This window comes from Dipteris shenzhenensis, chromosome 7 (assembly GCF_047967505.1).
Source record: "Dipteris shenzhenensis isolate YYH24624 ecotype China chromosome 7, Dip_SZ_1.0, whole genome shotgun sequence".
Lineage (NCBI taxonomy): Eukaryota > Viridiplantae > Streptophyta > Polypodiopsida > Gleicheniales > Dipteridaceae > Dipteris > Dipteris shenzhenensis.
Window position 1 is genome coordinate 54,440,179 of NC_141602.1, and position 13,058 is coordinate 54,453,236.

General features: G+C 41.8%; 1 protein-coding gene across 1 annotated transcript; it reads left to right on the forward strand.

Annotated features, from left to right (window-relative positions):
* Window positions 1–7,749: 7,749 nt before the first annotated feature.
* LOC147900512 (uncharacterized) lies at window positions 7,750–8,443 on the forward strand. The gene is made up of 3 exons (XM_087376666.1): window positions 7,750–7,851; window positions 7,925–8,148; window positions 8,260–8,443. The coding sequence occupies exons 1-3, from the start codon at window positions 7,750–7,752 to the stop codon at window positions 8,441–8,443; spliced, it is 510 nt and encodes a 169-aa protein (XP_087232792.1).
* The last annotated feature ends 4,615 nt before the right edge of the window (window positions 8,444–13,058 follow it).

Below are 13,058 nucleotides of genomic sequence, written 5' to 3' on the forward strand. Positions count from 1 at the left end.
TGTATCCTTTCGTTGAAATCTTTATTCAACTTACTTCTCCATGAAACAAGCTTTCCATCATGATGAGAAGGGTGCACATGGCTAGGTGTATGAATCTGCTGTGCATAAGGAGGTCCCATCACACCAATAGAATCATCACTATTAAATACGAACCCTGCCCTTACAAGGGCACCCCTCTCATCTACAGTCATTGATGTCCCACTTGCAACCTTCCATACACCTGGAGAGACCCCAGGAACACCTTGAATGGATTTATCCACATTCCATGTATGGGTGACAGAAGTATTACAAAACCATACAAACTGCTCTGTCACTCCATGAGAATGTTGCCTTCTTCCCTTAAAACAAGGGGCTAGCACACCATAACTTGCACTTCTACCAAGTGCATTGATTAGTGCCCCACATCGTCTCCGACTCTCTGCCAAGTAGCCAAAGCATGTGACAACGCTATGTGGTTCGGTTCTCCTGATCGCCCAATTGGCTTCATGAATATCTATCTCTCTACAAACCACGTCCTGTGATGGACTTTTAAAATCAATTTGTCTTCTTTTTCTTATCACTCTCCTTGTTGTCACTGTCATGTATTCTGGTCGATGACTATCATTTGCATGGACCGATGTTGAACATTTTGAACCCCTCTTTCTTCTTATGCTCACCGGTTCTGTTATTGGCCTATTCATCTCAGGAGATTGTATCCCACCCTCTTCAATCACTATGTGTGATAAATCCACAATCCTATTTCTGTCCCCTTTACCAGACCCACTACCATCAAGTATTCTTCGCCGGAGAGCATCCAAATTTGGTCCTGTACCCAAGTGTCTTCCATTCATAAAAGCCAATTTGCTCCTGCTCCATCTGCCATGAATCCACGGAATTCAAGTTTTTTAAAACCATTCTTCTCCATTGTATTGTTCAGTAGCTCCCAGAATCGAACTTGAGCATGGTTATCCTCCACCTTGAATTCACATATTGCTATAGTTAATAGTTCCCTTATGAATGGGTCATACACATGAGCACCCATTGTTGACCATCCCCTCACTCGATGCACATGGTCAAAATGAACCCATTGTGATCCCAAGCTTCCACCAGGCCGCATGCGATTCACTAGATCAACTCCTGATCCTGGACCAATGGTCGACATTTTGAAGATATGTGGTTGTTGTTCATCTTGCAATTGTTCAGGAAATAGGATACTTTGTAGGTATGGATATTTGCATCTCCTCTTTAAATCAAGTATTGAATCCATTCCACCATCCCCTCCTCTAGCCTCACTTCTTGCGCTCTGCACCACTCTGTGAAGCCTCCTTCTCTGGGTCATTGGTGTAATGGTTTCAAGCACTTCTTCGAACTTTTGATCATCTAGCGGCTCCACAACAACTCCATCCTTTGCTAGCATCATCTCCATCACAAGGTCTTGTGCCACAGACACCTCGATATTTTTGCAAGAGGAATTTCCATTCAACCTAGCACACATTGAAATGAGATCCTCTACTTGCATTTACTTTGCTCGACTTCTACCTTTTTCAACTGGATGGTCATGGAAACCCACATGCATTGCGCATCTCGTTGTCTTCACTCGTTCATGGGGAAAGCAATAATATATAATAGCATTGCATAGGTAAACACACTCTGGTATTGCATCACAATGCTTGCACACAAGTGACCCCAAGGCTGGATCAATGGGACCAGGTAGAGGAGGTCTCCTAAGCTTTCCTTTCCATTGTGTATCATTCAAAACTCCCATTCATTCAAGGAAAGGACAATCCAAATTACAACATCTCAAATAACTTGAACATCTACTCATTCTCACAACACCATTGAAGCAGTCTTGCGAACATGTGGAATATTTTGTCCAAACATGACCATCAGCATTCTATTCCATTCCAGACATTGGTGAACCCTTAGGCATAGGTGGAACTTCGAAGACAATATATCCATCGTAAGTTAGAGGAAGCTCAGTAACCTTCTCCACTCGAACTGTAGATTTGAGCGCGACATGAAGAGAACTATTCAAAGGCATCCTCTCTATTAGTGAAACCACACTATTTAGTTCATGATTCATAAAGTCACCATGAAAACCTCTTTTATAGGGTATGTGAACTCTTAAGGTTGATTGTTGGCTACCACTAATCTTGAACCCTTTCTGACCATCCTCTAAGTTTACCACTGGAAGTACAATGGCAAGCTCATCTATTCCGATTTCTTGATGCAGCTCAATGTCCTCATTCTCAATGTGAAAGTGTTCCTTAAGCTCCACCAATGAAACCTCCAGGAAAGGAGTGTCAAAATGAATGGTCAATGATTCGTGTTCTCCAAAGCGAATGAAAACTGAGAAAGGCATGATTCAAATGCTAGAGCCAAGATGTAGCACCAGACGACACCAACCAAAGAACAAGAGAAAAGCTAGCTACACAAAGGGTCCGGAAGCAGGAAGGCAAAAGAAGAAATGGCATAGATGTGTTGGAGACTGAAGAGAATGGAGCAAAGAGAAGTGTTGAAAGAGCCACTGAGAGGGATTATGGGAGAGAAGAGAAGAAGCAAGTTCGTCTCTGCAAGTGTCAAATGCAAATGGATGTCACTATTAGCATCCAAGGTGGTCATTTATCTGCAAGTCTTTATTGAACAAGATGTGTTTATTTGTTTAGAATAATGGTAATCTTTGAACAAGATGCCTTCATGCATATAGTAACTTGAATGACGCCTCCATGCATTTCATTCAATAAGGGTGTACATTTAATATAAATGAATAAAAAGAGAAGTAACTTTCAAATTTATATAATTGAAAGACTAAAATATCAAGAAAAAAATTAAAGATTTATAATTACTATATTTTACTAGTAATAGTTAGAATGAGTAGTATCTTCAAATCCATATCTAAAATGAAAACTATCAAAATGTGTTAGTTTACTTCACATTTGCATGAACGAGCAATATTACTATTTCCATCATGAGTCATTACAAGGCGTTCTCCTCACTATTACAAGGGTTATGCGGTTTCTGGCATTACCCATACCCACGTCTTCTCCTACCGTCTAATAATGACCAGGCCTGCAAAATTTGATAAAATCATTTCTCTAAAGGCTAGGTGTGCCATCGACTGAGCATTGGGCGGGGTGACAGGTCCATTGGAATTCGAGAGGAGTAAATGCTGATGAAACTGATGGAAAACATTGGCTCGTAAAAGAAGAGGAAGATCTCAAGAAGCATGCTCTAGCATCCAAATTCTAGAGTCTAGTTGGTAGCTGGTTGATAATGGAAACACAAACCCACTCCACTCAATTGCTCCTTTTCCAGGAGAGCCATTCCTTGTCTGAATGGCATGAAAAGGAGTCGACGATTCTTTCACAGAGGCTAAACTTTCTATCCAACGATCATTTTCGGGGCATCATGTTCTTCGGTGAAGTTGGACCTCAAGATGCCCATCCGTGATCAATCACGAACAAGATCATACGTGTTAATCTGACCAAAAAGCAAAGCAATATTTCGAAGTTCCATAACAGGTAGATTGACAATGCGTAGCTTACTCCTCTCAGCTCCCGCGAAGCGAAGCGATATTTCGAAGCAAAGTGAAGCGATAGTTAGGAAACCGATGCGAATTCTTGGGAAACCGATGCGAATCCTTCAAGATTCTTTCGAAGCGAAGCGAAGTGATATTCTTCTGGCGCTGTTAGGAAACCGATGCGAATCCTTCAATATTTTCCTTAAGTGTATGGCTAAGTGGCACAATGGCTTGGACTCTCACGTGCCTTTTGATAGAATTTGACTTGCACAATTGCCGGGCATTTGTATTCCAAGTAAATGTGCTATCGAATTGCACGGCTGCCATCAGAAATTACATCAGAAACATGATCAGAAAGCCATCGGATTTCGAGGACGTGAGCAGAACATCCCGGCTTGAAGACCTTTTTGAGGAGAACTACACCACCGAAAACACTTTTTGAGGTCTCTCGCTGGAAGATAAGCCGTCGTGCCATAGGCATCACGCTCTTAACAATGGCATCACTGTGAAAACTTAACAATGGTACAAACTTTCTGCACTCTCTGAGAACTCTCTGCCCTTTTGTTGCCCGTTGCCGACTCCACTAGTCGGCGTACATTCATCTACTCTTCTACCTTCTGCCCGTTGCCGACTCCACTGCTCTGGCTCTTCTTCCTTCTGCATGCTGCTACTTTTGCCTTCCATTTACTCTCGCAGGCTCGCTCTCACGCGCTCATCGACGTTAATCTTCTCATTTTGTCTCAGTAACGTGGCTCGTTTCTCACCGCAAAGCCACCTCCTCACTGCTTCACCACCTCCTCACCGCCTCACCGCCTCCATCCTTCCTTCCTTCCATAGTCATTCCGTCCATAGCTCTCTTATCATCTTCTTCATAGCTCTCACCTCATCGTCTCCTCCATCTTCCTATCTTTCTCTTCGCCACCTTTCCTCTTTATTGTCTTATCATTCCTCTTTGCCACCTCGTTTCTCTTCTTCCTTCGCTCCCTTCTCCTCACCATGATATCATAGTATCTCTCGTTGCTCTTGTGCCAAAGCTTTGCTTTCACATTGATGGACCTCCTTCGTAACAAGGTGCACTGGTTATTCTTTTGTGGCTTTACTCCACGTAGGGCGGCTTCGTCCTCCGAGACCCCTTGTTTTGCTTCCTAGCCTCAATGACAGTTTCTTCTCTAAATGGCATTCAAGGTGCGAGCTCCGCTGGCGGTGTGACCATGGGAGTGGATGGGAACTTACAAGGCAAGGCCACACAATCCGCATAGCTTATGTTTCACCGATTGTAGCGATGGTTTCCTCGTCCGCAGGAGCACGTGCCAATAGAGCTGAGGCTTACCTCACGATGCCATTTCCATTTGCAAAAGAGCAGGAGAGATAGAGAGATCGACTGTATGCTAATTGTTCCTTGGCTCCTCACTGCCTCCTCCTCACCGCCTCACCACCTTGGCTCCTCACCTCCTCACCGCCTCCAATCCTCACCGCCAATCCTCCGCCAATCCTCATTGACAAGTCGACCTCATTGAAGGTTGGAATCCTTATCATGTTAGAGATTCCATTCCTGCCCTCTCATGTTCCCACAGTTCAAATGCTGTGGTGGCAGTTGGACTGCCTAGGGCAGCAAAAGAGGCAGCGTGTTAACGCGCTGCCTCTTTTGCTGCCCCAGGCTATGGGATGTACGCCTTTCTGTATAGTCTAATTAGTCTGCATTTTGGCATCGGATTTTATCTCCTCGGGCTCTTCATGACTTTTGCTTGCTCCATTTTGTTTCGTTACTCCTTTTGCTTGCATTGCTCGGTGGTAGTTGCTGAGGACTCGATGGTGTTCACAGGTTTTTTGTTGACTTGGTTGTGTAGTAGCCCGAGGTATCATTTCATTTCATAGGACTTGCCGTCAAAAATTTGTGCCCATATTCTACAAACCATATATACAAGGCATGTATGTGGTTGCTAGAGTTACCCAGAGTCATGCAAGGGAGGGGAACTTGGACTGTGGAGGGCAATAAAAGAGGCAGCGCATTAACGTGCTGCCTCTTTTGTTGCCCCAGGCAGTCCAAGACCCTCTCCCATGTGAGGCATTCAAGTGATATTCAATTCTTGAACGGATGAAAGAAGTTCACAAAACAAATGAGCGAGTGCAAGTCCAATGTCCAAGCGTAGAGATAAGAGGAAAATTTTTAGAAAACCTTGTAGACCATCGGCATCTAGGTAGCATTTCGAAGACAGTCCTATTTACACTCTAGAATTGCATGAGAGACCAAAAGAGACAGCGCGTTAACGCGTTGCCTATTTTGGTCCCTCGGGCAGTCCAATAGTCCCCTCCTTGCATAGCATTCAAAAGACCATGTGACCTATCCCTCCAAGAGTCCAATAGCATTCCAAAGACCATAAGACCTGTATACCAAAGCATACTTGTAGACAAAAGATGAAATGGTCGAAGCAACCTCTTGTGAGTATGAAAGAAAGTATTGATACATGGAGGATTGAGTAGAAAAGCCTTGCTGAAAAGCCTTCATGAAAGACAGCTTGAGATGCCAAAAAGGACAGCGCGTTAATGCGCTGTCCTTTTTCGCCTCTCAAGGTGTCTTTTCATGAGGGTAAGGGGTAGGCATAGAAGTGCATATTTACCACTGCAATTCCATATATCCAAGTGCATAGATACCATTGCAAGTTGATATACTATGTGCATTGGAGATGAACCTTTTTCTTTTAGGACACAAGTGGGTGAATGTTCCCTAAACTGGAAATCAATTGCATTGGTAGATACATGTATTTTTGTCTAGATATGTAAAATGATATTTATTCATAAGTGCGAGTTTACACACCTTTGCATTCATATATGTCAGCAATTTGAGATATTTGTTTGAAGCTTTTTCCTTATGAGGTGTACACACTTCATTATCTGTTTGGGGCTTTGCCCTCGTGATATGTATTGCATATGTTTTCATAAACAAAACCTTTATCATATATATATGTGAAAAATCTCTCATGTTTTTTTGAGCGTATGGATAGATTTGAGAAGACCTTTGAACCTGCCGTAGGTTATACTCTATTTTTTTTTACATGTTGTTTCTTGTTTTTAGTTTTGGTTTTTATTGAAAAGGTTTTGAGAACTATGATTGGAAAAATGCCTTGTTTTTTGTCTTTTCAGGATGACAGGAAAAAAAGGCAAAAAAGTTCAAGTGGCACATTCTACAAAGGTGACAAGAGGAACAAAAGTAGATCACAATGTTGAATCATCAGTAGGTGGAACGGAAGAGCAAGAAAGTGTGGTGGGTCTAGAGGTTGAAGTATCATCAACTCAAAGAGATGAAGGTCCAAGAGTGGAGGAGGATGAGTTGGATGATAGTGAAGTTCAGGTGGAAGGAGGAGGTGATGTGATTGGCAAATGTAGGATGCTTGATTCAAATCAGTGTCCTCGCATTCCCTTGTGTAGGTTGATACCTTATGCAAGAGTGAGAGGACTTCGTGATGATGTATCTTCACTCAAAAGTACATTTCAAGTGGAGGGCTATCTCCCAGAGAAAGGGTCTTTCATTGTATCTATCTGCAAGAGTGATGGAGAGGAGATAGTTGTGACAGATGATATGAGGAAGAGTTGGTCTCCCACCTGGAGAGAGGTGGATGAGGAGTTTGAGAAAGATGTGATGTCTAACACTGACTTCATTTTATGTGCAAAAGATGTTATTTGTTTGGGAGGGCAATCATAGGACCACTGCATGGATGAGTGTTATCAAGGAAATCTTTCCTACAAACAAGAAAAGACATGTACGAGTGGTATGCACAATAATTGACCCAAGGAAAATTAGTGAGATTGCTCTCTTGGCAGGGCTACAATGAATGAATTCGTAAGTACATGGACTCTTTGAATCTTCTCCACATTTGTGTTTTATGCTACTTTGCATTTATTGATTGGGTTGTGTACTTTGCTGTTTGTTTTCTAGCATGAATGAACATGCCATTATCAAACCCAGTCTAAGGGACATACTCATAAATGCACACAACATTTGTGAGTGTGACTCTATGGTGTTTATGAAAACATTGTCTTTGAGTGAGATCAAATCAATAGAGAATTGGAGGGCTCAAGAGAGTAAAGGGAAGAAGCCATGGTTTCCATTGACAAGAGGTTATCTAGCAAGGCTTGTCTTCTAGGTAGAATGTTGCATTTGCATTGATGCTTACATCTTTATCACTCCTTTGCTTTCTCTAATTGGAACTTATGTATGTAGGTTGAGTACAATACAGAGCTTTAAAAAAGCAATGGACAAAATATCTACAAAGCTACCTTTAGATCAAAGGGGAGAGGCAGAAGGAAAGCAGCGTACCATAATTCAAAAGAGAATTGCTGATAGGATGGGAAAGGTGTGAATTGAATTTTCTATACTTTGTTGCATTTATTTTGAAGTTAAGTGACTGACATGTCATCTTTGGAAAGGTGTTGAATTGTATAGATCCTGGTCTTGGAGAGGCTTGGTTGGAAAAGTTGTTTGCCTTGCGCTTTGATGGTACGGACTCTTGCGTGACATTGGAGAAGCTCCAACTCATTGCAAAGTCTGATTTGAGATTAGGAAAAAAAAAAAATTTCCTTTCTTTGTTAGAAGCCACTAAACCTATGCGAGACATGTACTTCATGCCTGTGGGCGACCTTGAGTACAGAGGGTGTGTTTCTTCTACCAATACAAATCATCTTTCATGGTGTTTGTTTGTTTCTTGCCAATGACATGACTCTTATTTTTTTATTATAAAATTGCGTCAACTTTTACTGTTTAGGTGGATTAGTAGAGAGATATTTTTGGAGAAGGTGGAGAGACAGTCATTGAAAGTGCTTGAAGATTTGAGGGTGATCACAACAATGGGCATGCCTTTGGATACCCCTAAGGATTACACATTGCAGCAATACATGGAGGATATAAAACTGGAGGGGAGAAAACATATGTTTGTGGTGCTAAGATAAAAGGAAACAAAGATGGAGAGCAAGGGTGGAAAAAAAGGAGATGGACTATCTGAGTTGGACATGGCTGCCCATAGGGTGGTTTATAGGTATGTTGTCAATTCATTTGAAGGTTCATTTTTCATTTGTCTATGTTTGTGCTGTTGATTCATGTAATTACACAATCATTGATGGTTGTTCCACTTGATTTCTTGACCTTTTGATGACTTGGGACATCCAATTTTTGTGTGTTTCTTGGTTGATAGATATCTCTCCCACTTGGCAATAGAGAAAAGGATCTCTGACATTCCAAATTTGTCAAGAGTTGGGTGGAGATTGGTCATGCTGCATGCATGTATCCACCTAGCATGCACCGTCTCTCTCAATGGGAATTAGCACATTGTCCCTGGTGGATAGATTTTCCTAAAGGACAAGTTCTGGTGCGAGAAAGAGACTTGTATAATACTTATGCTTCACAAAAAGCCAATGAAGCAAGTAAGGACAAAGTGGAGGGAAGCTCAAGGAGAGATAAGAAAGAGAAAGAGAAACAAGGACATCCTACAGAAAAAGGTAAGGAAGATACAATATGATTGTTTGTTGATGTTGTCTTCAATTTGTTTTGACATTGCATTAATAAGTTTATGATTGTTCTCTTTCTAGATGAGGGACCATCTAGTCCTATGCGGCATGAAATGGATCACATAGAGAGTACAGGTAAGGGTGTTGTTGTGTTCTGCATATGTAGTTGTTCCTTTAACACTAGTTTTACTTGTAATTGATTTGCTTTTGCATATAGGTGGAGAATCAATCTCGGGACTTGTGAAGCAATACGTGTTCCATCGATCACAGTCACTTGACATTTCCTTGGCCCGTGGCATCACACTTTTGTTTGCTTGTACAATTGGAGATTACATTGCAATGGGCAAAGACTTTGCTGACTCTAAAAGAAATGATAAGTATGCTGTTTTGCATGAGTTTTTTATTACAGTGGCTAGTCGAGATCAGGACTACAAGAGGATGGGTAAGAAGGTGAAGTGGGCTTCAGATTTTATATTGCTCGATTTTCCATCTGGCTATCCACTTGATGAGAGAGGATCCACTCCTACTTGGAATGTCTTGCTCGAGGACCATGTGCAACATGGGCTTGCAGTTGCATCAGCTTCTTTGTCTGATAGTGGTTGGTTGGCATGCATATGTCCTTTGGCAGGTAAGGCACAATACCACAATTGACATTTCACATTTTTTGTTTCCATTCTACTAGTTTTAAATAAAATTAATTGCTTGCAGGACAATGTATTGGTTGGATGGAACGGTTTGCATATGTCCAAGGCTTGGAGGTTGTCAGACGTGTGATCATTCATGACAAGTTTCCATATGGATTTTGTAGAGAACATGATAAAAGTGTTAAGGTAAGATACCATTCCATGCATTCTATGTTTGCATTCCATGATAAAAGTGTCTTTGACAAATGTCTCCTCGTTAGTCCTATGCATGCTATATTTGGAAGGATAAGTCCTATGCATGCTATGTTTGCCATCTTTCATGCTATAATGCTTGCTAGTTAAAGTCAATATACTATACATGTTTTTCTCCATGTGGTTTCTAGATGCAATCTTCAGTATTAGCTCTAATACGTAGAGCAAAGAAGAATCCAACAATTTTTTGGGAGGAGAGCTTTCCACTTTTCCAACAGCTTTTGATTGATCCACGTGAAGATGTCTGGACTCATTACATACCTCCCTCTGCAAGGACAATCGTGCTGATGTCTTCTCAGCTAGCACGAGGTGGACTAGAGAGGAGTAGTTTTTTTGTAGGTTGCATTATGTCTCTTCTCTATGTTCCTGGAGGGCTGGTTCTAGAGATGGATTATGGTACAGCCCCTCTTATGCGTGCTTGTTAGGCCATTGGCAGGCCTTGTTTTTCATTTGATTCAGACAACGGTATTGTGGCTAGCATTGTTGAGCCACTTGTGGCAGATCATTCTGGAAAATGGATCAGGTCAGAGCATGATGGAGAGGGGGAAGAAGAGAGAGTGGAACCTGTCACAAACCCCTTTGATGAGTAGTATGCTACTGGCCCTGAGTTTTTTTGTTATATATTTTGAATGCTAAAATTGAGGACTTTGAAAGTGTTATTTAGCATCTTTATAATATGGTAGATAGTGAACATTTACGGGTGCCTTTGAATCAAGAAAGTACAAATTTTGATGCTTTGGATAGTGTTTGTAAGGCCTTGATCTAGCAATTGATTTTTTTTGCTTTTTGTTGGTAGTGAATTGTCTTTTGTATAACACATAAGGATGGCAAGTTCTTCTTATTGGAAATTATTTTCATTGTTCCACTTTGACTTACTTTCCTTTGAAATGTATGTTTTGTTGTAGTTTGTTGCCATGCTATGCAGAAAAAGTGGCAAGATTCATGACAGCCGACAAGAGATATGATGAGTGGCAATTAGATAAACCACATGCGCGCAACTGCTTTCTTGATGATGAATGTCAGGGGGATTAGAACATGGTTTAAAACACCATTTTGTTCATAGACTGATAATTGTTGTGGTGAACCATGGACACATTTGGAAAGTTTTGGTCTAGTGCATTTTGCGGGTGAAGTGGTATTTCAATAGTCATCTATGTTATGAGTTTGGTAATTAGTTTATGTTCTTCAAGTGAAAGATAGGGTGGATTGTAAGTCTGATTATTGGTATGCTTATTATGACATCTTGCTATAGTAAGTTCGGTTTCAAATTTATTCTCATAGGAGGAATTGTAAAAAAACTCGCTCACTTCATTGGGCCCACTCGCTTTTTCTCGCTCGCTCTATTGACTACCTCACCCTCCTCCCTCCAAATATTCATCACCACCTCCATACACGTATCTGTATTGGATCCCTTCACATCCACTTCTAGGTATCAAGTTTCCATAGCTGAAAGAAAAAATACAGGGCAAGGAAAATTGGAGTGCAAAATTCATTTAGATTTTCACGTCGAATATAAAGCTCACCTCTGATTATGAAAGCCAATTTAGCATTCTTAGTCTTTGTGCATCCACTTGACAATTTTGGGGGATGGGACATGACCATTCCTCCTCTCATCGTGCCCTTTGAGGGTGCTGATGTCGATCTCCCTCCCAAGAGCATCATCTTCTATTACCATGGCATTCAGCAACCCCCCACCTAGCTTCAATATCAACATCTTTGACAATACCCAACAGTTCACAAAAACCAGCAACACAAGGCATTGCATCAATCATAGGTGCTTGAGATGAATAGTTGCAGTCCGTTTGATCTTCTTTGATAGCTACTATTATCAGCTTCAATAAGTCACTCTCAACTTTCAAAGAATGAGATCACATTCATCAGCATCACAAGAGGGAGCATGAGCTTCACGCTTCTACAAATTTGTGAATTATCACAGCTTTAATGACAATCGAGTGAATTGGTTTTGAAAGCATTCCGCCAGTTGAGCTAGTGCCTTTGACTCTCAACCTGATTTTGACTTTTGCCCTGGATAAGTACCCTGCTTCGCTTTTTCCCCGGGTCCTAGACGGGTGTTGTCTCTGTGCCAACATGGACTTAGGTAGTACAGAATGTGTGTGTAGAGTAGCGGCAAAGCTCCGCTTGTACTTGCATAAGGCTAGGAATAATAATCCCTCTTAGAAATCCAACTTGCATGTTCTACATGCAAGTTCTACACACGATTCCTACATGCAACATGCAACTCCTACATGCATGTTCTACATGCAAGTCCTACATGCAAGTTCTACATGCGAGTTCTACATGCAACTCCTACATGCAAGTTCTACATGCAACTCCTACATGCAACATGCAACTTGCAACTTCTACATGCAACTTCTATATGCAAGTTCTACATGCAGAGAGAGAATGTCTTACAATTCCTACATGTAGAGAGAGAAGCTCTCCAACTTGTATAAATACCCCATAATGGAATGAAGCCCACACTCTTTGGGGCATTGTGTTGAGTCCTACTTTGGTATTCCAAGAAATTGTCTCAAGTGTCCATGCTTCCTTGCACTCCACGTCCAAAAGCATGTCCTAACCTTGCAACTCCTCCTCCCCTCTCCTCTAACCTTGCAACCCATCCTCTCCCTCTCCTCTTCCCTCCTCCTCCTCCCTTCTCCTCCTCCCTCCTCCTCCTCCTCCTCCCTTCTCCTCCTCCGTCCTCCTCCTCCTTCCTCCTCTCTCTTCTTTCCCCCATGCTCTTACACCTTCTTCCTCTCCCACTCCTATGCTCCCCCTAAACCCTTAGTTCCTCAACCCTTAACCTCCATGATCTACGAGGCAGATGAGTTCTCCACCATGTACTCTACCCTGAACCTTGGATCCTCCTTCTAACCTTGGAACCTCTTTCCAAACTCTGGAACCTCTCTCTAAACCTTGGAACCTCCTTTTAAACCTGGAGCCTCCTTCTAAACCTTGGAACCTCCTTCTAATCCTTAAACTCCTCCTAAACCCACAACCCCCAATGAAGGCGAAAGCCTTCATTACCTCAACCATGATGATACACGTTCCTTTTACACATGCATGCACTATGTTTGCTCACCACACTTAAGCCTACATCTCTCATCGAAATACGACTCGAGGTCCTAAGCTACACGTATAGTACAAACGATAACCCCTATATA

Excerpts from the sequence above, each read along its gene's own strand:
- LOC147900512 (XM_087376666.1), top strand. The coding sequence starts at position 7,750 with ATGGACAAAATATCTACAAAGCTACCTTTAGATCAAAGGGGAGAGGCA. Across the intron at positions 7,852-7,924 it reads TTGCTGATAGGATGGGAAAG|GTGTTGAATTGTATAGATCC; the intron begins GTGTGAATTGAA and ends ATCTTTGGAAAG. Across the intron at positions 8,149-8,259 it reads GGCGACCTTGAGTACAGAGG|GTGGATTAGTAGAGAGATAT; the intron begins GTGTGTTTCTTC and ends TTTACTGTTTAG.